At 61.2% G+C, this 23,483-nt stretch overlaps 1 protein-coding gene across 3 annotated transcripts in view; it reads right to left on the minus strand.

Annotated features, from left to right (window-relative positions):
• Positions 1-23,483, minus strand: part of LOC140392805 (F-box only protein 2-like) — a 66,237-nt gene that overhangs the window by 11,074 nt on the left and 31,680 nt on the right. For all 3 annotated transcript variants that reach the window (XM_072478455.1, XM_072478457.1, XM_072478456.1), the window contains exons 2-3: positions 4,341-4,626; positions 2,307-2,433 (exon numbers count right to left, since the gene is read on the minus strand). In XM_072478455.1, coding sequence (XP_072334556.1) covers positions 2,307-2,433; positions 4,341-4,590 — 377 coding nt within the window. In that variant the 5' untranslated portion in view covers positions 4,591-4,626. The remainder of the gene's footprint in view (positions 1-2,306; positions 2,434-4,340; positions 4,627-23,483) is intronic.

Genomic DNA, 23,483 nt, shown 5'->3' on the forward strand with positions numbered 1-23,483 from the left:
TATGTAAGTGCACACGGTTTTAGTTTAGGCAGGTACCATGGTCGGCGCAAGCTTGGAGGGCTGGAGGGCCTGATCCTGTGCTGTTTTGTTCTTTGTAAGTCTGACAGTGTCATGGTCATATTCCATTGGTGCTCTGCCTAAAGGCAGTTCCTTGGCCCATTGCCTGCTGTTGCTTCACCCGGAGCCATTGTTCCTGGATGTTTTTGTCAATGGCGGTTTGCCATTTCCTTCAGGGGTGTGGAGCCAGGACCCAAGCTGGAATGGGAATCGAACCCATGCTGTTGGCAATATTCTGAGCAACATGCTAGCCATCTGAGCTCACCAACCTCCAACAGTTAGATCACCGGGCAATCCAGAATAGCAATACAAATCGCACTGTGGCCATTTTAGAATTTAAAATCAGGTAAAATCAATGCTGAAGTAGTGTGGGAAAAAATAATCATGAAGCTCTAGTCATTGGATTGTCGTAAAAATCCAACTGGTTCACTAATGCCTTTTAGAAGTGGAACAGTTTTCCCCCTAACTGCCCTCTGAACTGGCCTAGCAAGCGACTGAGTTGTATTACATTGGTATAAATAATAATAAGAATTTGCCGGAGTTCAGGCAAAAGGACCATCACCAGCTTCTTAGGGCAAGCAGGAATGGATGAGAAACACCAACCTTGCTTGTGATGGCAACAAATGAACAATTGAATTGGGTCCAATGCTGACCACAATCTGTATGTTAGCTGTGACATTACGCAGTTATCAGTTTGTATCAGGCTTCATTTCAATGAGCGTTCACCCAGCCCACCCTTCGAGAGATTGAAGAATGAGTGGCATACATGACATGGTGCAACTCCCAAAGGACTGTTACTGTTGCAGCCCCAATGCTAGTACATACAGGGCTGTGTGAACCAATGCCAATAAGATAAGACACATGTATCACTGAGGGAGTGATTGGTACCACTGAACGCCAGAAAGTGCCCATAGGTAAGGTCAGACTTTGTAACATATGAGAAAACAAGTCGAGATTTATCTGGATAATGGTGGCAGTTGAGGTGGAGCTGAACAGTGTTGCAGAAGTACATTATAGGATGTGAGGTTGGCAGCTCGGGTCTGGGTTAAGCAGGATGTCAAGGTTTCACCCGAGTGTCTGGCAGGGAGGGGGATGAAGTTGAGTAGCAAACGAGCATGGTTTACAGTCCGGATATCTGAATGCTCAGCTAGAGGATATAATGACTCATCCAGATGTGAAGTTGGATGGTTGGCCTGACAGCATGGAGGTAGTGGGGGTGGCAAGTGAGGCTGGTCCACGCCAGTGGCTGATAGGCAGTATAGATTTAAGGACGAGGAGTAACTTATGGATAGATCAGCATTCCGCAGGGACCACAACTGCCGAGACACCCTGGCCCACTCCTCCATTGCCCCGGACCCTTCATCCCCCTTCCCACGCCATCTTCCCCTGCAACTGCAGAAGGTGCAACACCTGCCCCATTACCTCCCGCTTTCCCCAAGGATCCAAACATTCCATTCAGGTAAAGCAGCATTTCACCTGCACCTCCTTCAACTTGGTCGACTGTATTCGCTGCTCCCAATGTGGTCTCCTCTATATTGGCAAGACTAAATGCAGACTGGGTGACCGCTTTGCAGAACACATTCGCTCAGATCACAAGCATGAACTCAACCTTCCGGTCGTTTGCTATTTCAACTCAGCATCTTGCTTTCATGCCCACTTGTCCGCCCAGGCCTGCTGCAATGCTCCAGTGATGCCCAACACAAACTGGAAGAACAACACCTCGTCTCCTGAATAGGATCACTGCAGCCTTCTCGACTCAACATTGAGTTCAGCAACTTTAGACAGCAAAGATCCCCCCTCCATCTTAAACCACAGCCCGAACCCCGGCTTTGTAGTTTGTTGTCAGTTGTCTTCAACTCACTCGCCTGCTCCAGCGCAACCCTACCACCATCAACATCCCCCCCCCCACGCCCCGAAAGGCCATCTGTCCCTGGATGCTCAGTTGCTCCCATTAACACCTCCCATTAACCCATTTTGCAATCTTACCTTTTGCCTCTATTAACACTATTAAACTCTTAATGGCAGCATTAAAATTCCCCTTTGTCTTATGCCAATGCCAAATTTAACCGTTGACTCGGTTTCTCTCCACCAATGCTGCCAGGCCTGCTGAGGTTATCCAGCATTTTCTGTTTTTATTTTATATAAAAGAGGAACCAAGTGAGGGCAGACCCACAGCGCTGGCTAAAGCAAACTAAACACGCTATGGTAATGCAGTAACTCCAGTGACCTTATATTCTTGGAATTCTTACTCGAAAGATGTAACAAAATATTTTTGGATGTGTTCATTCGGAAAGGGCTTCCCATTGTCTCCTGGAAGATCTTCTATCTTCCACCCATCGCCATCATTATTTGTGAGTTCCCAGAAGGAGAATTCCTCTGTCAAAAATGGAAAAGGTGAGTTGTTACTCCAAACATCACTTGGAGAATTGACCACCTGTGACTTTCATAAATATTTAAATGTCGAGAAGGTTATGTGTTCCCAATAAGTTTATCTATTTCCTTTACAGGAGATGCAAATATCCCTCCCCTGATTTTCCTTCCTTCAAATCTTTCAAATTCAGTACCTCTCCTGAGTTTGTGCTGTCAGTTGGTCCCAGGCCTTTGGCGCTTCTCTCAGTGGCCATTTTGTCAGCAAGGGCAGTGAGGTCCGAGGGACTGATAGGCTCAGACGTGTGGCAAAGCCAAAACTCCACTTTACCCTCAGCCAACATTCACACGTAAGCAGTTCCAGCGGAGGATGTTGATAACAATTGGTGTCCTGCCTCATTTTCCTCAGCCAGGGCTGAATGGGAAGCATTCTCACCTCTCAGTCGGAACGTTATAAGTTCAAGGTGCACTCCAGAGACGTGGAGCACACACAACTGAAGCTGACACACTAATACAGAACAGAGGGAGTGCCGCACTGTCAGAGGTGCTGTCTTTTAGATGAGACGTTAAGCCGAGGGCCCATTTTCACTCTTGGGGTTAAAGGATGTGGGGAATGACTTATGTGGGAGGGAATACCTCTGATGGGCCCACAAGGACCCCAAAGGAGGTTGATGCCCCCAAAGGAGGTCTGACTCACCCATGCCCGACGCCAGCCAGTGCAGCTAAAGCTGGCGGCTTTCCGCATGGCGTGGGCCTTACTCACGCCGCGGTAAAATACGGGTGACGGCAGGATGAGGCCCTCAAGTGAATATTAATTGTTCACTTCAGGGCCTCAATAGGCCCAAAGCAGATGGGCAGCCCAGCACTTACCCTGTAAAATTTTAGACAGGTTGCCAGGGGAGGGGGGCTGGGCATGATAAAGTGACGGGAAGGCAACCCACTGGATCTTATATGCCCCCCACATTCAAACCAACCAGAAGGGCAGGGTAAAACCTAGCCCCTGGTGTCCCGAGCAATATTTATCCCACAACCAACATCCCCACATAGATTATCTGGCCATGTATCACAATGATGTCTTTGGGAGCTTGCCATGAATAGTTTGGACCAGTATTCTTATTTCCCCGTTTTACTGTTCTTTTTCCTTCTGGGAGGTAACACTTCAAAAGTAGCTTAGTTGCATGCAAGGTCATGAGAGGTGCTATAGAAAAGCAAGTTCTTTATTACTTTTTTCCCCTCCCTGCAACAGGGGTGGGGTGTAGCTAAGGCCGACTTTACCATGCTGATCAGATTGAATAGCTGAGTATAAGTAAGGGACCAATCTGATGGAGGTGTTAAAATGCTCAAAGGATTCCAGAGGGTTGATGCACAGAAACCCTAGCAAGGAAATCGACAGCGAGAAGGACTCAATCTCAAAATTAGTGCCAGGCTACTTCAGAGGGAAACCAAGAAGAATGTTTTCACACAAATGGTCATGAAATTCCACAGATATAACCTCTACAGTGCAGAAGGAGGCCATTCAGCCCATCGAGTCTGCACCGATCCTCCAAAAGAGCACTCTACCTAGACTCAATCGCCCGTCTGATCCCTGTAACCCCGCGCATTGATCATGGACAATCCACCTAACCTGCTCTCTTTGGACTTGTGGAATTCTCAAATGGTTGTGGAGTTGGGACAGGTGGAACTTGTTGAAAGTTTAATAGATTTTTGATGTGTAAGAGTACCAATGGATCTTCAGGAGGGCAATTGGAGTTGAGGGTCAGAGCAGGGGGTGGGGGAGAAGCACAAGAGGCTGAATTGCCTGCTCCTGTTCTAATGCATCCCTTTACATTTCAATGACATGACCATTTATCGCAAAAGCAGACATAAACAAGCTTGCTTCAGCCTAACATGCATAACCGTATGTTTATGGGACAAACCTTCTCCACATGGATTCTTGATTAGATTATTTTTTACAGATGTACAAAAATAAAATGCATCCCAGTCTTCTGCCTTTCCACCTTGATTTTGTTTTGGCAAACCTTCATCTGGAAATTGTAGGTTTAGTCCATCCACAAGCTCTTTCCACTGTTGGCAGACTAGTCTACAGATCAACACCAATTCTTTCTGAGGGATGTAGGACAGGATTTTGAGCAACACCTGCTCAGGTAAATATTCCATGGCAGCCATCTTTCAAATTGGCTTCCAGTCGCAATTCGGTTTCAGCTGTAAAGAATATTTCAAAGGGATTGATTTAGATTTTGATAAAAGGTAGGCATCGTAGTATAAGACTTCAGCAGAACTCTTTGACTTAACATGTTTGGTTAAACAATATGATATTGTTCTGCATACAGTCCAGACAGATCATTCCATACCTGAAAAAAAAACATAGGACATACATAAATACACAATGTATATACATAGACACAGGCATCGGGTGAAGCTTACAGGAGTGCAGTAATACTCTGTAGAGAAGATGTGTGACGAGATCAGTTCAGTCTATAAGAGGGTTATTCAGGAGACTGGTAACAGCGGGGAAGAAGCTGTTTTGAATCTCTTAGTGCGTGTTCTCAGACTTCTGTATCTCCTGCCCGATTATAGAATTATACACATGAAAAGCAAATAAACAGGACATTCAGTCCAACATGCCCAGTACAGTCAGCGAAAGGCCTTCTCCAATCCATTTTCACCCTATTGGCAAATCATTCATGCAGGGCGTTGCCAGAGTCACTGCCGCCAGAACGGCGGCCAGGCTAATGGGCACCGTCCCCGGGCGCCATCCGCCCGCACGGCCCCGGGCCTTGGCCATGGGTGCGGCCCCCCCCCCCCCCCCCCCCACACAGGGGCAGACCACCCAGCAGCCGGCAACCATCGGCGGCAAGGGGCGGGTCCGCACCCTGGCATCCCCCAGTGAGGGCATAGCCATCCAACGATGGCGCTATCACGAGGGATGGGCAGTACTGGGCGGAGGACGGAGGGTGTGGCCAGGGGTCTGGGTGCATGCGAGGCTGTGGCGCATTCAGCAAGCCGGGGCAGACATGTACCCCAGTGCACCTGGCTGTAGAGGGAACCATGCACCATCCTTAAACATGTTGTATACCCCCACCCCCGGCAGTTCACAATATTTAGGCACCAGCCAGCGATGTTGGCCGCCGTGACGGGAGGCACTGCCCTGCATGTGGCCCTGTGGCAGCATCGGCGCATGCGGCTCAGAGTGGTTGCGGCAGCAGTGGCTGCAGCAGAGGGACAGGCTACAGCAGGCCAGGTGGGTCCCGCTGAGGCTGCAGGGCCGCCTGCCCGACGGGCGCAGGAGGAGGCCGAGGCGGACGTCGAGCAGAACAACGAGGGAGATGCACAGGATGACGACACCGATGTGGATGAGCAGCAGGGGGAGCAGGAGGAGGAGCAGGTGGTGGTGGGGCCATGGTGCCGGAGGCGCCCCATGAGGCCACGTGTCTACCGACGCCGTATGTCCTTCGAGGACCTGCCGGACAGGACATGCAGGAGGAAACGCAGGATGAGTCGGAAAACTGTCGCACATATCTGCCACCTTATGGCACACCTGGCACCGCGTAGCGCTGGGGAGGACATGCTCTCCCGGTGGCCGTCAAGGTAACGGTGGCCCTTAACGTCTATGCGACAGGGTCATTCCAGTTGCCGATTGGTGACCGCGCCGGCATCTCCCAGCCATCGGTGCACAGGTGCATCCGCGCAGTGACTGACACCCTGTACGACATCGCGGACCGGTACATCCAGTTCCCTGTGGACCCCGCCCACCAGGATGCCTGGGCAGCGGGATTTGCTGCCGTGGCTGGGATACCCGTGGTACAGGGGGCGATCGATGGGGTGCATGTCACCATGTGGCCTACAGCGGAGAACAGGGACGTCTTCATGAACAGGAAGGGGACCTACTCCATGACCTGTGACCACCAGCTGAAGATCCTGCACGTCTGTGCACAGTACCCGGGCAGTGTGCATGATGCGTTTATCATAGCACAATCGTTCATCCCCGCATGTTCGATGGACGCCCCCCCGGCTGAAGGGCTGGTTGCTGGGTGACAAGGGTTACCCGTTGCGGTCATGGCTGATGACACCTATACGGAGGCCACAGACCGCCGCGGAGACCTGCTACAATGAGGCCCATGCAGCAACCTAGCGGGTGATCGAGAGGTGCTTCGGCCTGTTGATGATGCGCTTCAGGTGCTTGGACTGCTCTGTAGGGGCTCTCCAGTACCATTCGGAACGGCCACATCGTCGTCTGCTGTGTCCTCCACAATATTGCCCAGCAGAGGGGCGATGTGCTGGAGGAGGAGGCAGAGGGGGAGGCCGCGGGAGGGGATGCCTCTCCAGGTGAGGAGGATGGGGACGAGGGGGGTAACAGATGCGACATGGGGGCGGGTTTATGGACGAGAGGCTGCATGACGCCACCGGTTTGGCCAGCGCGCACACGAGGCGTTAATCGCCGCATATTTCACCAACTAGGAGGGTAGGGGCTCTCTGAGCAGGGGCACTGGCACCGCCAGACAGCCCCACCTCACCACCCAGCACCCTCCCCTCCCACACCACCCGACTACCTTACCTGCCACACCACCACATGCACAGCACCCTCCAACTGCGACACAACAGGCTGGTCTCACACGATGGCCTGTGGCAGCGGGTGTGTTCAATGCCATGCAGGATGATGACAAGCTGCGATGAGCGGTGAGCTCCAAGTCGTTCGCCAATGTCTGACTCATAGCCACAGCTACACCCTCTACGTGGGTGGTCCCTGTACGTGTAACGGACACTCCCATGGCCATGTTGGGCAGCTGGCGGTGGGGTGCCGAGTACGACGGGGGGAATCTTTACACCCACCTGGGCTCACCGTTCCACCGACCTTCGAACACAGTGCCAATCAGTTCCGTTCACGACCACGCGGCCACCGGACATAGGACAGAGGCACCTTGCATTGGTGTAACAGTGAGTCCATTTGTAACAGCAACATACAAGTGCCCTAGCCCCAAAACTATACTGTGCCCTGCACCCGTGCCAACTTACTAGGTGTCAAACTTCTTGGCCTTACGGGCCCTACCATGACGTCTAGGTGTTTCCCCAGACGGTACAGCAGGAGTGGAGGCGGACTGCTGAGACTCCGGCCCTGCGACTTGGCTCCCCGTTTGCGTGTGTTTCCTTGGGCGGCCCAGCTTGGATGGACCAGGCTGCGCCGCGGGAGTGCTGAACGGCTTGATGCCACCCTGTTCTGCCCACTGCCCACCAGATGCGCCAGGGACAGGACGGGGGGAGTCCGAAGATCCGCGGTGTTCCGGGACCTCCATTGCAGCAGTCACCGGGACGGGCCCCGGAATCTCCTCCTCCCTCGGGGTGCCCGGTGGCCACCTGGCCTCTCGATGGGACGGAGGTGCGAGCTGAGACAGGCCCCGAGGCACCCCCGACACCTGGCACTGCCAGTCCTGGAGGCCCGCTGCGGTATCGACCAGGGTCTGAACGTTAGCAGCGATGCAGCTCAGGGAGTGGGCCATTCCAGTCTGGGACTGCGCCACCTCCCTCTGTGCTTGAACGACGCCATCCAGCATCTGGACAAGGCTGAGACTGAGCCATCACCTGGGTACTGCCGCTGATGCTCTCAGCGATGCTCTGCTGAGACTCAGCCAGACTGCGGAGCGCAGCTGCAATGTCCAGTTGGCTCTGGCACATGGCTGCCTGTGAGAGGGCAGCCCTGTCCTGAGCCACAGATGACGCGTGCACATGAAGCCCCACGCCTTGCATAACCTGACCCTTGGCCGAAACCTTTGCACCCATTGCCTCCACCGCGGACGCCACCCGTGCGGTGTCGGCCTGGGTGGCAGCCATGACCGTCACCACTCCCTGCTCCTGGACACGGATGGACTTCTCCACCTGCGTCTGCAGTTGCTGGAAGCTGGCATCTTGTTGTCTAGTCCCTGGGTTTCTAACTGCTTCGGGTCTATGGGTGGGACTGGAAAGTCCAGGAACACGGGTACCATCTGGGCGGCAGCTGGATGCTGGGGCTGGCCTGCCCTCCGGCCGTCCGGCCCCTCGGCTGTTCCTACCTCCACCTGCTGTACCGGTACGGCTGTGTTCTGCGCACCAGTCTGTGTCCCAGAAGCTTCATCACTAAAGTGTCCATCGAAGGTGCGGGTCTCTGAGATGGTGGGGGGTGTGGGTGAGTGCAGTGACGCCAAGTCTGGGTCGTCATCGGACCCAAAGTCTGGGGGCTCCTGCGTCGAGCCCGGGGCCGGTGTTCTTTCTTTCGTTCCCATCTGAGGGGCACTGTCCGGTCTGTCCGTCATCTGTGTGTCAGTTTCCTGGCATGACGTACTCTGTGCATCACTGTCCTGACTGTCGTCCGCTTCAGTGTTCATCGTCCCCATTTCGGGGCTGTCGCTGTCCGGGGTGTCCGTCCACTTTCATCACTGTCCTGGGTCTCAGACCTCTGTGTGTCCGACTGCTGTCTCACAGTGACAGAGGAAGGCCTTCGTTGCCGTCTGCCCTCCCCGCAGGGGCGTCCGTCCCTGGGGGCATCTGGACCTGGCACTTGTAGGGTCCGAGCCGCGCCAGGCGGTCCGAGACGATTGGCGGCAGGCCCTGCAACACACAATGCAGCATGTATCGTTACATATGCGGACTGGGGTGAGGATGCGTGCTGGGGGGGATTGGGGTGAGGGTGTGTGCTGGGGGGGGGGGGGGCGGATTGGGGTGAGGGTGTGTTCTGGGGGGATTGGGGTGAGGGTGTGTTCTGGGGGATTGGGGTGAGGGTGTGTGCTGGGGGGGATTGGGGTGAGGGTGTGTGCTGGGGGATTGGGGTGAGGGTGGGTGCTGGGGGGGGATTGAGGTGAGGGTGTGTGCTGGGGGGGATTGGGGTGAGGGTGTGTGCTGGGGGGGATTGGGGTGAGGGTGTGTGCTGGGGGGGATTGGGGTGAGGGTGTGTTCTGGGGGGATTGGGGTGAGGGTGTGTGCTGGGGGGAGATTGGGGTGAGGGTGTGTGCTGGGGGGCATTGGGGTGAGGGTGTGTGCTGGGGGGGATTGGGGTGAGGGTGTGTGCTGGGGGATTGGGGTGAGGGTGGGTGCTGGGGGGGATTGGGGTGAGGGTGTGTGCTGGGGGGGATTGGGGTGAGGGTGTGTGCTGGGGGGGATTGGGGTGAGGGTGTGTTCTGGGGGGATTGGGGTGAGGGTGAGTTCTGGGGGGATTGGGGTGAGGGTCTGTGCTGGGGGGGATTGGGGTGAGGGTGTGTGCTGGGGGATTGGGGTGAGGGTGGGTGCTGGGGGGGATTGGGGTGAGGGTGTGTGCTGGGGGGAGATTGGGGTGAGGGTGTGTGCTGGGGGGGATTGGGGTGAGGGTGTGTTCTGGGGGGATTGGGGTGAGGGTGAGTTCTGGGGGGATTGGGGTGAGGGTCTGTGCTGGGGGGGATTGGGGTGAGGGTGTGTGCTGGGGGGGATTGGGGTGAGGGTGTGTGCTGGGGGGAGATTGGGGTGAGGGTGTGTGCTGGGGGGCATTGGGGTGAGGGTGTGTGCTGGGGGGATTGGGGTGAGGGTGTGTGCTGGGGGGATTGGGATGACGGTGTGTTCTGGGGGGATTGGGGTGAGGGTGTGTTCTGGGGGGATTGCGGTGAGAGTGTGTGCTGGGGGGTATTGGGGTGAGGGTGTGTTCTAAGGGGGATTGCGGTGAGAGTGTGTGCTGGGGGGTATTGGGGTGAGGGTGTGTGCTGGGGGGGGATTGGGGTGAGGGTGTGTGCTGGGGGGGATTGGGGTGAGGGTCTGTGCTGGGGGGATTGGGGTGAGGGTGTGTGCTGGGGGTGGATTGGGGTGAGGGTGTGTTCTGGGGGGATTGGGGTGAGGGTGTGTGCTGGGGGGGATTGGGGTGAGGGTGTGTGCTGGGGGGGATTGGGGTGAGGGTGTGTGCTGGGGGGATTGGGGTGAGGGTGTGTGCTGGGGGGGATTGGGGTGAGTGTCTGTGCTGGGGGGATTGGGGTGAGGGTGTGTGCTGGGGGTGGATTGGGGTGAGGGTGTGTTCTGGGGGGATTGGGGTGAGGGAGTGTGCTGGGGGATTGGGGTGAGGGTGTGTGCTGGGGGGATTGGGGTGAGGGTGTGTGCTGGGGGGCATTGGGGTGAGGGTGTGTGCTGGGGGGATTGGGGTGAGGGTGTGTGCTGGGGGGGATTGGGGTGAGGGTGTGTTCTAAGGGGGATTGGGGTGAGGGTGTGTGCTGGGGGGATTGGGGTGAGGGTGTGTGCTGGGGGGGGATTGGGTGAGGGTCTGTACTGGGGGGATTGGGGTGAGGGTGTGTGCTGGGGGGGATTGGGGTGAGGGTGTGTGCTGGGGGGATTGGGGTGAGGGTGTGTGCTGGGCGGGATTGGGGTGAGGGTGTGTGCTGGGGGATTGGGGTGAGGGTGTGTGCTGGGGGGATTGGGGTGAGGGTGTGTGCTCGGGGGATTGGGGTGAGGGTGTGTGCTGGGGGGGATTGGGGTGAGGGTGTGTGCTGGGGGGGATTGGGGTGAGGGTGTGTGCTGGGGGGGATTGGGGTGAGGGTCTGTGCTGGGGGGATTGGGGTGAGGGTCTGTGCTGGGGGGATTGGGGTGAGGGTGTGTGCTGGGGGGATTGGGGTGAGGGTGTGTGCTGGGGGCGGATTGGGGGGAGGGTGTGTGCTGGGGGGATTGGGGTGAGGGTGTGTGCTGGGGGTGGATTGGGGTGAGGGTGTGTTCTGGGGGGATTGGGGTGAGGGTGTGTGCTGGGGGGGATTGGGGTGAGGGTGTGTGCTGGGGGCGGATTGGGGGGAGGGTGTGTGCTGGGGGCGGATTGGGGGGAGGGTGTGTGCTGGGGGCGGATTGGGGGGGGGTGTGTGCTGGGGGGGATTGGGGTGAGGGTGTGTGCTGGGGGGTATTGGGGTGAGGGTGTGTGCTGGGGGGGATTGGGGTGATGGTGTGTGCTGGGGGGATTGGGGTGAGGGTGTGTGCTGGGGGGGATTGGGGTGAGGGTGTGTGCTGGGGGGATTGGGGTGAGGGTGTGTTCTGGGGGGATTGGGGTGAGATTGTGTGCTGGGGGGATTGTGGTGAGGGTGTGTTCTGGGGGGGGATTGGGGTGAGGGTGTGTGCTGGGGGGGATTGGGGTGAGGGTGTGTGCTGGGGGGATTGGGGTGAGGGTGTGTTCTGGGGGGATTGGGGTGAGGGTGTGTTCTGGGGGGATTCGGGTGAGGGTGTGTTCTGGGGGGGATTGGGGTGAGGGTGTGTGCTGGGGGGATTGGGGGTGAGGGTGTGTTCTAAGGGGGATTGGGGTGAGGGTGTGTGCTAGGGAGTATTGGGGTGAGGGTGTGTGCTGGGGGGATTGGGGTGAGGGTGTGTGCTGGGGGGGATTGGGGTGAGGGTGTGTGCTGGGGGGGATTGGGGAGAGGGTGTGTGCTGGGGGGGATTGGGGAGAGGGTGTGTGCTGGGGGAAAATGGGGTGAGGGTGGTTGCCGGGGGGGATTGGGGTGAGGGTGTGTGCTGGGGGGGGAAATGGGGTGAGGGTGTGTGCTGGGGGGGGGTGATTGGGGTGAGCGTGTGCGCTGAGGGGGGGATTGGGGTGAGGGTGTGTGCTGGGGTTGGATTGGGGTGAGGGTGTGTGCTGGGGGGGGATTGGGGTGAGGGTGTGTGCTGGGGGGGATTGGGGTGAGGGTGTGTGCTGGGGGGGGATTGGGGTGAGGGTGTGTGCTGGGGGGGATTGGGGTGAGCGTGTGTGCTGGGTTTGGATTGGGGGAAGGGTGTGTGCTGGGGGGGGTTTGGGGTGAGGGTGTGTGCTGGGGGGGATTGGGGTGAGGGTGTGTGCTGGGGGGGATTCGGGTGAGGGTGTGTGTTCGGGGGGCAATGGGGTGAGGGTCTGTGCTGGGGGGATTGGGGTGAGGGTGTGTGATCGGGGGGCAATGGGGTGAGGGTGTGTGCTGGGGGGGATTGGGGTGCGGGTGTGTGCTGGGGTGGGATTGGGATGAGGGTGTGTGCTGGGGGGGATTTGGGTGAGGGTGTGTGCTGGGGGGATTGGGGTGAGGGTGTGTGCTGGGGGGGAGTGGGGTGAGGGTGTGTGCTGGGGGGGGATTGGGGTGAGGGTGTGTGCTGGGGGGGGATTGGGGTGAAGGTGTGTGCTGGGGGGGGAGTGGGGTGAGGGTGTGTGCTGGGGGGGGATTGGGGTGAGGGTGTGTGCTTGGGGGGATTGGGGGGAGGGTGTGTACTGGGGGGGGATTGAGGTGAGGGTGTGTGCTGGGGGGGAGTGGGGTGAGGGTGTGTGCTGGGGGGATTGGGGTGAGGGTGTGTGCTGGGGGGGAGTGGGGTGAGGGTGTGTGCTGGGGGGGGATTGGGGTGCGGGTGTGTGCTGGGGGGGATTGGGGTGAGGGTGTGTGCTTGGGGGGATTGGGGTGAGGGTGTGTGCTGGGGGGGGGATTGGGGTGAAGGTGTGTGCTGGGGGGGGAGTGGGGTGAGGGTGTGTGCTGGGGGGGGATTGGGGTGAGGGTGTGTGCTGGGGGGGATTGGGGTGAGGGTGTGTGCTGGGGGGGATTGGGTTGAGGGTGCGTGCTGGGGCGGATTGGGGTGAGGGTGTGTGCTGGGGGGGGGGATTGGGATGAGCGTGTGTGCTGGGTTTGGATTGGGAGAAGGGTGTGTGCTGGGGGGGGCGGGGGTTTGGGGTGAATGTGTGTGCTGGGGGGGATTGGGGTGAGGGTGTGTGTTCGGGGGGCAATGGGGTGAGGGTCTGTGCTGGGGGATTGGGGTGAGGGTGTATGCTGGGGGGATTAGGGTGAGGGTGTGTGCTGGGGGGGATTGGGGTGAGGGTGTGTGCTGGGGGGGATTGGGGTGAGGGTGTGTGCTTTGGGGGGGATTGGGGTGAGGGTGTGTGATCGGGGGGCAATGGGGTGAGGGTGTGTGCTGGGGGGGATTGGGGTGAGGGTGTGTGCTGGGGGGGATTGAGGTGAGGGTGTGTGTTCGGGGGGCAATGGGGTGAGGGTCTGTGCTGGGGCGATTAGGGTGAGGGTGTGTGCTGGGGGGATTGGGGTGAGGGTGTGTTCTAAGGGGGATTAGGGGAAGGGTGTGTGCTGGGGGGGGATTGGGGTGAGGGTGTGTGCTGGGGGGGATTGGGGTGAGGGTGTGTGCTGGGGGGGATTGGGGTGAGGGTGTGTTCTGGGGGGATTGGGGTGAGGGTGTGTGCTGGGGGGGATTGGGGTGAGGGTGTGTTCTGGGGGGATTGGGGTGAGGGTGTGTTCTGGGGGCGATTGGGGTGAGGGTGTGTGCTGGGGGGGGATTGGGGTGAGGGTGTGTGCTGGGGGGGAAATGGAGTGAGGGTGTGTGCTGGGGGGGATTGAGGTGAGGGTGTGTGTTCGGGGGGCAATGGGGTGAGGGTCTGTGCTGGGGCGATTAGGGTGAGGGTGTGTTCTGGGGGGATTGGGGTGAGGGTGTGTTCTAAGGGGGATTGGGATGAGGGTGTGTGCTGGGGGGATTGGGGTGAGGGTGTGTGCTGGGGGTTTGGGGGAGGGTGTGTGCTGGGGGGGATTGGGGTGAGGGTGTGTGCTGGGGGATTGGGGTGAGGGTGTGTTCTGGGGGGATTGGGTTGAGGGTGTGTTCTAAGGGGGATTGGGGTGAGGGTGTGTTCTAAGGGGGATTGGGGTGAGGGTGTGTGCTGGGGGGGATTGGGGTGAGGGTGTGTGCTGGGGGGATTGGGGTGAGGGTGTGTTCTAAGGGGGATTAGGGTGAGGGTGTGTGCTGGGGGGGGGTGGTTGGGGCGAGGGTGTGTGCTGGGGGAGTGGGGTGAGGGTGTGTGCTGGGGGAGTGGGGTGAGGGTGTGTGCTGGGGGGTATTGGGGTGAGGGTGTGTGCTGTGGGGGATTGGGGTGAGGGTGTGTGCTGGGGGGGATTGGGGTGAGGGTGTGTGCTGGGGGGGGGATTGGGGTGAGGGTGTGTGCTGGGGGGGATTGGGGGGAGGGTGTGTGCTGGGGGGATTGGGGTGAGATTGTGTGGTGGGGGGGATTGGGGTGAGGGTGTGTGCTGGTGGGGATTGGGGTGAGGGTGTGTGCTGGGGGGGATTGGGGTGAGATTGTGTGGTGGGGGGGATTGGGGTGAGGGTGTGTGGTGGGGGGGATTGGGGTGAGGGTGTGTGCTGGGGGGGATTGGGGTGAGGGTGTGTGCTGGGGGGGATTGGGGTGAGATTGTGTGGTGGGGGGGATTGGGGTGAGGGTGTGTGCTGGGGGGGATTGGGTTGAGGGTCTGTGCTGGGGGATTGGGGTGAGGGTGTGTGCTGGGGGGGGGATTGGGGGGAGGGTGTTTGCTGTGGGGGATTGGGGTGAGGGTGTGTGCTGGGGGGATTGGGGGGAGGGTGTGTGCTGTGGGGGATTGGGGTGAGATTGTGTGGTGGGGGGGATTGGGGTGAGGGTGTGTGGTGGGGGGGATTGGGGTGAGGGTGTGTGCTGGGGGGGATTGGGGTGAGGGTGTGTGCTGGGGGGGATTGGGGTGAGGGTGTGTGCTGGGGGGGATTGGGGTGAGGGTGTGTGCTGGGGGGGATTGGGGTGAGGGTGTGTGCTGGGGGGGATTGGGGTGAGGGTGTGTGCTGGGGGGGATTGGGGTGAGGGTGTGTGCTGGGGGGGATTGGGGTGAGGGTGTGTGCTGGGGGGGATTGGGGAGAGGGTGTGTGCTGGGGGAAAATGGGGTGAGGGTGGTTGCCGGGGGGGATTGGGGTGAGGGTGTGTGCTGGGGGGGGAAATGGGGTGAGGGTGTGTGCTGGGGGGGGTGATTGGGGTGAGCGTGTGCGCTGAGGGGGGGATTGGGGTGAGGGTGTGTGCTGGGGTTGGATTGGGGTGAGGGTGTGTGCTGGGGCGGATTGGGGTGAGGGTGTGTGCTGGGGGGGATTGGGGTGAGCGTGTGTGCTGGGTTTGGATTGGGGGAAGGGTGTGTGCTGGGGGGGGTTTGGGGTGAGGGTGTGTGCTGGGGGGGATTGGGGTGAGGGTGTGTGCTGGGGGGGATTCGGGTGAGGGTGTGTGTTCGGGGGGCAATGGGGTGAGGGTCTGTGCTGGGGGGATTGGGGTGAGGGTGTGTGATCGGGGGGCAATGGGGTGAGGGTGTGTGCTGGGGGGGATTGGGGTGCGGGTGTGTGCAGGGGTGGGATTGGGATGAGGGTGTGTGCTGGGGGGGATTTGGGTGAGGGTGTGTGCTGCGGGGGATTGGGGTGAGGGTGTGTGCTGGGGGGATTGGGGTGAGGGTGTGTTCTGGGGGGGATTGGGGGGAGGTTGTGTACTGGGGGGGGATTGGGGTGAGGGTGTGTGCTGGGGGGGAGTGGGGTGAGGGTGTGTGCTGGGGGGATTGGGGTGAGGGTGTGTGCTGGGGGATTGGGGTGAGGGTGTGTGCTGGGGGGGAGTGGGGTGAGGGTGTGTGCTTGGGGGGATTGGGGTGAGGGTGTGTTCTGGGGGGGGATTGGGGTGAAGGTGTGTGCTGGGGGGGGAGTGGGGTGAGGGTGTGTGCTGGGGGGGAGTGGGGTGAGGGTGTGTGCTTGGGGGGATTGGGGTGAGGGTGTGTTCTGGGGGGGGATTGGGGTGAAGGTGTGTGCTGGTGGGGAGTGGGGTGAGGGTGTGTGCTGGGGGGGATTGGGTTGAGGGTGCGTGCTGGGGCGGATTGGGGTGAGGGTGTGTGCTGGGGGGGGGGATTGGGATGAGGGTGTGTGTTCGGGGGGCAATGGGGTGAGGGTCTGTGCTGGGGGGATTGGGGTGAGGGTGTATGCTGGGGGGATTAGGGTGAGGGTGTGTGCTGGGGGGGATTGGGGTGAGGGTGTGTGCTGGGGGGGATTGGGGTGAGGGTGTGTGCTTTGGGGGGGATTGGGGTGAGGGTGTGTGATCGGGGGGCAATGGGGTGAGGGTGTGTGCTGGGGGGGATTGGGGTGAGGGTGTGTGCTGGGGGGGAAATGGAGTGAGGGTGTGTGCTGGGGGGGATTGAGGTGAGGGTGTGTGCTGGTTTTGGATTGGCGGAAGGGTGTGTGCTGGGGGGGGATTGGGGTGAGGGTGTGTGCTGGGGGGGATTGGGGTGAGGGTGTGTGCTGGGGGGGATTGGGGTGAGGGTGTGTGCTGGGGGGGATTGGGGGGAGGGTGTGTGCTGGGGGGGATTGGGGTGAGGGTGTGTGCTGGGGGGGATTGGGGTGAGGGTGTGTGCTGGGGGGGATTGGGGGGAGGGTGTGTGCTGGGGGGGATTGGGGTGAGATTGTGTGCTGGGGGGGATTGGGGTGAGATTGTGTGGAGGGGGGATTGGGGTGAGGGTGTGTGCTGGGGGGTGATTGGGGTGAGGGTGTGTGCTGGGGGGGATTGGGGGGAGGGTGTGTGCTGCGGGGGATTGGGGGGGGGGTGTGTGCTGCGGGGGATTGGGGTGAGTGTGTGTGCTGGGGGGGATTGGGGTGAGATTGTGTGGAGGGGGGGATTGGGGTGAGGGTGTGTGCTGGGGGGTGATTGGGGTGAGGGTGTGTGGTGGGGGGGGATTGGTGTGAGGGTGTGTGCTGGGGCGGATTGGGGTGAGGTGTGTGCTGGGGGGATTGGGGTGAGGGTGTGTGCTGGGGGGGATTGGGGTGAGGGTGTGTGCTGGGGGGGATTGGGGTGAGGGTGTGTGCTGGGGGGGATTGGGGTGAGGGTGTGTGCTGGGGGGGATTGGGGGGAGGGTGTGTGCTGCGGGGGATTGGGGTGAGTGTGTGTGCTGGGGGGGATTGGGGTGAGATTGTGTGGAGGGGGGGATTGGGGTGAGGGTGTGTGCTGGGGGGTGATTGGGGTGAGGGTGTGTGCTGGGGGGGATTGGGGTGAGATTGTGTGGTGGGGGGGGATTGGGGTGAGGGTGTGTGCTGGGGCAGATTGGGGTGAGGTGTGTGCTGGGGGGATTGGGGTGAGGGTGTGTGCTGGGGCGGATTGGGGTGAGGTGTGTGCTGGGGGGAATTGGGGTGAGATTGTGTGGTGGGGGGGATTGGGGTGAGGGTGTGTGCTGGGGGGGATTGGGGTGAGGTGTGTGCTGGGGGGATTGGGGTGAGGGTGTGTGCTGGGGGGGAGATTGGGGTGAGGGTGTGTGCTGGGGGGGATAGGGGTGAGGGTGTGTGCTGGGGGGGGTGTTTGGGGTGAGGGTGTGTGCTGGGGTTGGATTGGGGTGAGGGTGTTTGCTGGGGGGGATTGGGGTGAGGGTGTGTGCTGGGGGGGATTGGGGTGAGGGTGTGTGCTGGGGGGGATTGGGGTGAGGGTGTGTGCTGGGGGGGATTGGGGTGAGGGTGTGTGCTGGGGGGGATAGGGGTGAGGGTGTGTGCTGGGGGGATTGGGGGGAGGGTGTGTGTTGGGGGGATTGGGGTAAGGGTGTGTGCTGGGGGGGTTTTGGGGTGAGGGTGTGTGCTGGGGGGGATTGGGGTGAGGGTGTGTGCTGGGGGGGATTGAGGTGAGGGTGTGTGCTGGGGGGATTGGGGTGAGGGTGTGTGCTGGGGGGGATTGGGGTGAGGGTGTGTGCTGGGGGATTGGGGTGAGGGTGTGTGCTGGGGGGGATTGGGGTGAGGGTGTGTGCTGAGGGGGATTGGGATGAGCGTGTGTGCTGGGGGGGATTGGGGTGAGGGTGTGTGCTGGGGGGGATTGGGGTGAGGGTGTGTGCTGGGGGGGATTGGGGGGAGGGTGTGTACTGGGGGGGGATTGGGGTGAGGGTGTGTGCTGGGGGGATTGGGGTGAGGGTGTGTGCTGGGGGGGAGTGGGGTGAGGGTGTGTGCTGGGGGGGATTGGGGTGAGGGTGTGTGCTGGGGGGGTTGGGGTGAGGGTGTGTGCTGGGGGGGATTGGGGTGAGGGTGTGTGCTGGGGGGATTGGGGTGAGGGTGTGTGCTGGGGGGGGATTGGGGTGAAGGTGTGTGCTCGGGGGATTGGGGTGAGGGTGTGTGCTCGGGGGATTGGGGTGAGGGTGGGTGCTGGGGGGGATTGGGGTGAGGGTGTGTGCTGGGGGGATTGGGGTGAGGGTGTGTGCTGGGGGGGATTGGGGTGAGGGTGTGTGCTGGGGGGGGATTGGGGTGAGGGTGTGTGCTGGGGGGGATTGGGGTGAGGGTGTGTGCTGGGGGGGGTTGGGGTGAGGGTGTGTGCTGGGGGGGGGGTTGGGGTGAGGGTGTGTGCTGGGGGGGATTGGGGTGAGGGTGTGTGCTGGGGGGGAGTGGGGTGAGGGTGTGTGCTGGGGGGGGGATTGGGATGAGCGTGTGTGCTGGGTTTGGATTGGGAGAAGGGTGTGTGCTGGGGGGGCGGGGGTTTGGGGTGAGTGTGTGTGCTGGGGGGGATTGGGGTGAGGGTGTGTGTTCGGGGGGCAATGGGGTGAGGGTCTGTGCTGGGGGGATTGGGGTGAGGGTGTATGCTGGGGGGATTAGGGTGAGGGTGTGTGCTGGGGGGGATTGGGGTGAGGGTGTGTGCTGGGGGGGATTGGGGTGAGGGTGTGTGCTTTGGGGGGGATTGGGGTGAGGGTGTGTGATCGGGGGGCAATGGGGTGAGGGTGTGTGCTGGGGGGGATTGGGGTGAGGGTGTGTGCTGGGGGGGAAATGGAGTGAGGGTGTGTGCTGGGGGGGATTGGGGTGAGGGTGTGTGCTGGGGGGGATTGGGGTGAGGGTGTGTGCTGGTGGGGATTGGGGTGAGGGTGTGTGCTGGGGGGGATTGGGGTGAGGGTGTGTGCTGGGGGGGATAGGGGTGAGGGTGTGTGCTGGGGGGATTGGGGGGAGGGTGTGTGCTGGGGGGATTGGGGTAAGGGTGTGTGCTGGGGGGGTTTTGGGGTGAGGGTGTGTGCTGGGGGGGGATTGGGGTGAGGGTGTGTGCTGGGGGGGATTGGGGTGAGGGTGTGTGCTGGGGGGGATTGGGGTGAGGGTGTGTGCTGGGGGGGATTGGGGTGAGGGTGTGTGCTGAGGGGGATTGGGGTGAGGGTGTGTTCTGGGGGGATTGGGGTGAGGGTGTGTTCTGGGGGATTGGGGTGAGGGTGTGTTCTGGGGGGGATTGGGGTGAGGGTGTGTGCTGGGGGGTCTTGGGGTGAGGGTATGTGCTGGGGGGGATTGGGGTGAGGGTGTGTTCTGGGGGGATTGGGGTGAGGGTGTGTTCTGGGGGATTGGGGTGAGGGTGTGTTCTGGGGGGGATTGGGGTGAGGGTGTGTGCTGGGGGGTCTTGGGGTGAGGGTGTGTGCTGGGGGGGATTGGGGTGAGGGTGTGTGCTGGGGGGGATTGGGGTGAGGGTATGTGCTGGGGGGGATTGGGGTGAGGGTCTGTGCTGGGGGGATTGGGGTGAGGGTGTGTGCTGGGGGTTTGGGGGAGGGTGTGTGCTGGGGGGGATTGGGGTGAGGGTGTGTGCTGGGGGATTGGGTGAGGGTGTGTTCTGGGGGGATTGGGGTGAGGGTGTGTGCTGGGGGGGATTGGGGTGAGGGTGTGTGCTGAGGGGGATTGGGGTGAGGGTGTGTTCTAAGGGGGATTAGGGTGAGGGCGTGTGCTGGAGGGGGTGGTTGGGGTGAGGTTGTGTGCTGGGGGATTGGGGTGAGGGTGTGTGCTGGGGGGATTGGGGTGAGGGTGTGTGCTGGGGGGATTGGGGTGAGGGTGTGTTCTAAGGGGGATTAGGGTGAGGGTGTGTGCTGGGGGGGGTGGTTGGGGTGAGGTTGTGTGCTGGGGGATTGGGGTGAGGGTGTGTGCTGGGGGGAGTGGGGTGAGGGTGTGTGCTGGGGGGGATTGGGGTGAGGGTGTGTGCTGGGGGGTATTGGGGTGAGGGTGTGTGCTGGGGGGGATTGGGGTGAGGGTGTGTGCTGGGGGGGATTGGGGTGAGGGTGTGTGCTGGGGGGGATTGGGGTGAGGGTGTGTGCTGGGGGGGATTGGGGTGAGGGTGTGTGCTGGGGGTGATTGGGGTGAAGGTGTGTGCTGGGGGGGAGTGGGGTGAGGGTGTGTGCTGGGGGGTATTGGGGTGACGGTGTGTGCTGGGGGGGATTGGGGTGAGGGTGTGTGCTGGGGGGGGGATTGGGGTGAGGGTGTGTGCTGGGGGGATTGGGGGGAGGGTGTGTGCTGGGGGGGATTGAGGTGAGGGTGTGTGCTGGGGGATTGGGGTGAGATTGTGTGGTGGGGGGGATTGGGGTGAGGGTGTGTGCGGGGGGGGATTGGGGTGAGGGTGTGTGCTGGGGGATTGGGGTGAGGGTCTGTGCTGGGGGGTATTGGGGTGACGGTGTGTGCTGGGGGGGATTGGGGTGAGGGTGTGTGCTGGGGGGGGGATTGGGGTGAGGGTGTGTGCTGGGGGGATTGGGGGGAGGGTGTGTGCTGGGGGGGATTGAGGTGAGGGTGTGTGCTGGGGGATTGGGGTGAGATTGTGTGGTGGGGGGGATTGGGGTGAGGGTGTGTGCGGGGGGGGATTGGGGTGAGGGTGTGTGCTGGGGGGTTTGGGGTGAGATTGTGTGGTGGGGGGGATTGGGGTGAGATTGTGTGGTGGGGGGGATTGGGGTGAGGGTGTGTGCTGTGGGGGATTGGGGTGAGGGTGTGTGCTGGGGGGGGTGGTTGGGGTGAAGGTGTGTTCTGGGGGGGATTGGGGTGAGGGTGTGTGCTGGGGGTGGATTGGGGTGAGGGTGTGTTCTGGGGGGATTGGGGTGAGGGTGTGTGCTGTGGGGGATTGGGGTGAGGGTGTGTGCTGGGGGGGATTGGGGTGAGGGTGTGTGCTGGGGGGGATTGGGGTGAGGGTGTGTGCTGTGGGGGATTGGGGTGAGGGTGTGTGCTGGGGGGATTGGGGTGAGGGTGTTTTCTGGGGGGATTGGGGTGAGGGTGTGTGCTGGGGGGGATTGGGGTGAGGGTGTGTGCTGGGGGGGATTGGGGAGAGGGTGTGTGCTGGGGGGAAATGGGGTGAGGGTGGTTGCCGGGGGGGATTGGGGTGAGGGTGTGTGCTGGGGGGGAAATGGTGTGAGGGAGTGTGCTGGGGGGGGGGTGATTGGGGTGAGCGTGTGCGCTGAGGGGGGGGATTGGGGTGAGGGTGTGTGCTGGGGGGGTTTGGGGTGAGGGTGTGTGCTGGGGGGATTGGGGTGAGGGTGTGTGCTGGGGGGGATTGGGGTGAGCGTGTGTGCTGGGTTTTGATTGGGGGAAGGGTGTGTGCTGGGGGGGGGGTTTGGGGTGAGGGTGTGTGCTGGGGGGGATTGGGGCGAGGGTGTGTGCTGGGGGGGATTGGGGGGAGGGTGTGTGCTGGGGGGATTGGGGTAAGGGTGTGTGCTGGGGGGGTTTTGGGGTGAGGGTGTGTGCTGGGGGGGATTGGGGTGAGGGTGTGTGCTGGGGGGGATTGAGGTGAGGGTGTGTGCTGGGGGGATTGGGGTGAGGGTGTGTTCTGGGGGGATTGGGGTGAGGGTGTGTTCTGGGGGGATTGGGGTGAGGGTGTGTGCTGGGGGGGATTGGGGTGAGGGTCTGTGCTGGGGGGATTGGGGTGAGGGTGTGTGCTGGGGGTGGATTGGGGTGAGGGTGTGTTCTGGGGGGATTGGGGTGAGGGAGTGTGCTGGGGGGCATTGGGGTGAGGGTGTGTGCTGGGGGGATTGGGGTGAGGGTGTGTGCTGGGGGGCATTAGGGTGAGGGTGTGTGCTGGGGGGATTGGGGTGAGGGTGTGTGCCGGGGGGGATAGGGGTGAGGGTGTGTGCTGGGGGGCATTGGGGTGAGGGTGTGTGCTGGGGGGATTGGGGTGAGGGTGTGTTCTAAGGGGGATTGGGGTGAGAGTGTGTGCTGGGGGGTATTGGGGTGAGGGTGTGTGCTGGGGGGATTGGGGTGAGGGTGTGTGCTTGGGGGATTGGGGTGAGGGTGTGTGCTGGGGGGGATTGGGGTGAGGGTGTGTGCTGGGGGGATTGGGGTGAGGGTGTGTGCTGGGGGGGGATTTGGGTGAGGGTCTGTGCTGGGGGGATTGGGGTGAGGGTCTGTGCTGGGGGGATTGGGGTGAGGGTGTGTTATGGGGGGATTGGGGTGAGGGTGTGTGCTGGGGGGGGATTGGGGTGAGGGTGTGTGCTGGGGGGGATTGGGGTGAGGGTGTGTGCTGGGGGCGGATTGGGGGGAGGGTGTGTGCTGGGGGCGGATTGGGGGGAGGGTGTGTGCTGGGGGCGGATTGGGGGGGGGTGTGCTGGGGGTTATTGGGGTGAGGGTGTGTGCTGGGGGGTATTGGGGTGAGGGTGTGTGCTGGGGGGGATTGGGGTGATGGTGTGTGCTGGGGGGATTGGGGTGAGGGTGTGTGCTGGGGGATTGGGGTGAGATTGTGTGCTGGGGGGATTGTGGTGAGGGTGTATTCTGGGGGGGGATTGGGGTGAGGGTGTGTGCTGGGGGGGATTGGGGTGAGGGTGTGTGCTGGGGGGGATTGGGGTGAGGGTGTGTGCTGGGGGGATTTGGGTGAGGGTTTGTGCTGGGGGGATTGGGGTGATGGTGTGTGCTGGGGGGATTGGGGTGATGGTGTGTGCTGGGGGGATTGGGGTGAGGGTGTGTGCTGGGGGGGATTGGGGTGAGGGTGTGTGCTGGGGGATTGGGGTGAGGGTGTGTTCTGGGGGGATTGGGGTGAGGGTGTGTTCTAAGGGGGATTGGGGTGAGGGTGTGTTCTAAGGGGGATTGGGGTGAGGGTGTGTGCTGGGGGGGATTGGGGTGAGGGTGTGTGCTGGGGGGATTGGGGTGAGGGTGTGTTCTAAGGGGGATTGGGGTGAGGGTGTGTGCTGGGAGGGATTGGGGTGAGGGTGTGTGCTGGGGGGATTGGGGTGAGGGTGTGTGCTGGGGGGGGGGGTGGTTGGGGCGAGGGTGTGTGCTGGGGGGGAGTGGGGTGAGGGTGTGTGCTGGGGGTGATTGGGGTGAGGGTGTGTGCTGGGGGGGGATTGGGATGAGGGTGTGTGCTGGGGGGGAGTGGGGTGAGGGTGTGTGCTGGGGGGTATTGGGGTGAGGGTGTGTGCTGGGGGGTATTGGGGTGAGGGTGTGTGCTGGGGGGTATTGGGGTGAGGGTGTGTGCTGGGGGTGATTGGGGTGAGGGTGTGTGCTGGGGGGGGATTGGGATGAGGGTGTGTGCTGGGGGGGAGTGGGGTGAGGGTGTGTGCTGGGGGGTATTGGGGTGAGGGTGTGTGCTGGGGGGTATTGGGGTGAGG

Source organism: Scyliorhinus torazame, chromosome 16 (genome assembly GCF_047496885.1).
Source record: "Scyliorhinus torazame isolate Kashiwa2021f chromosome 16, sScyTor2.1, whole genome shotgun sequence".
Classification (NCBI taxonomy): Eukaryota; Metazoa; Chordata; class Chondrichthyes; order Carcharhiniformes; family Scyliorhinidae; genus Scyliorhinus; species Scyliorhinus torazame.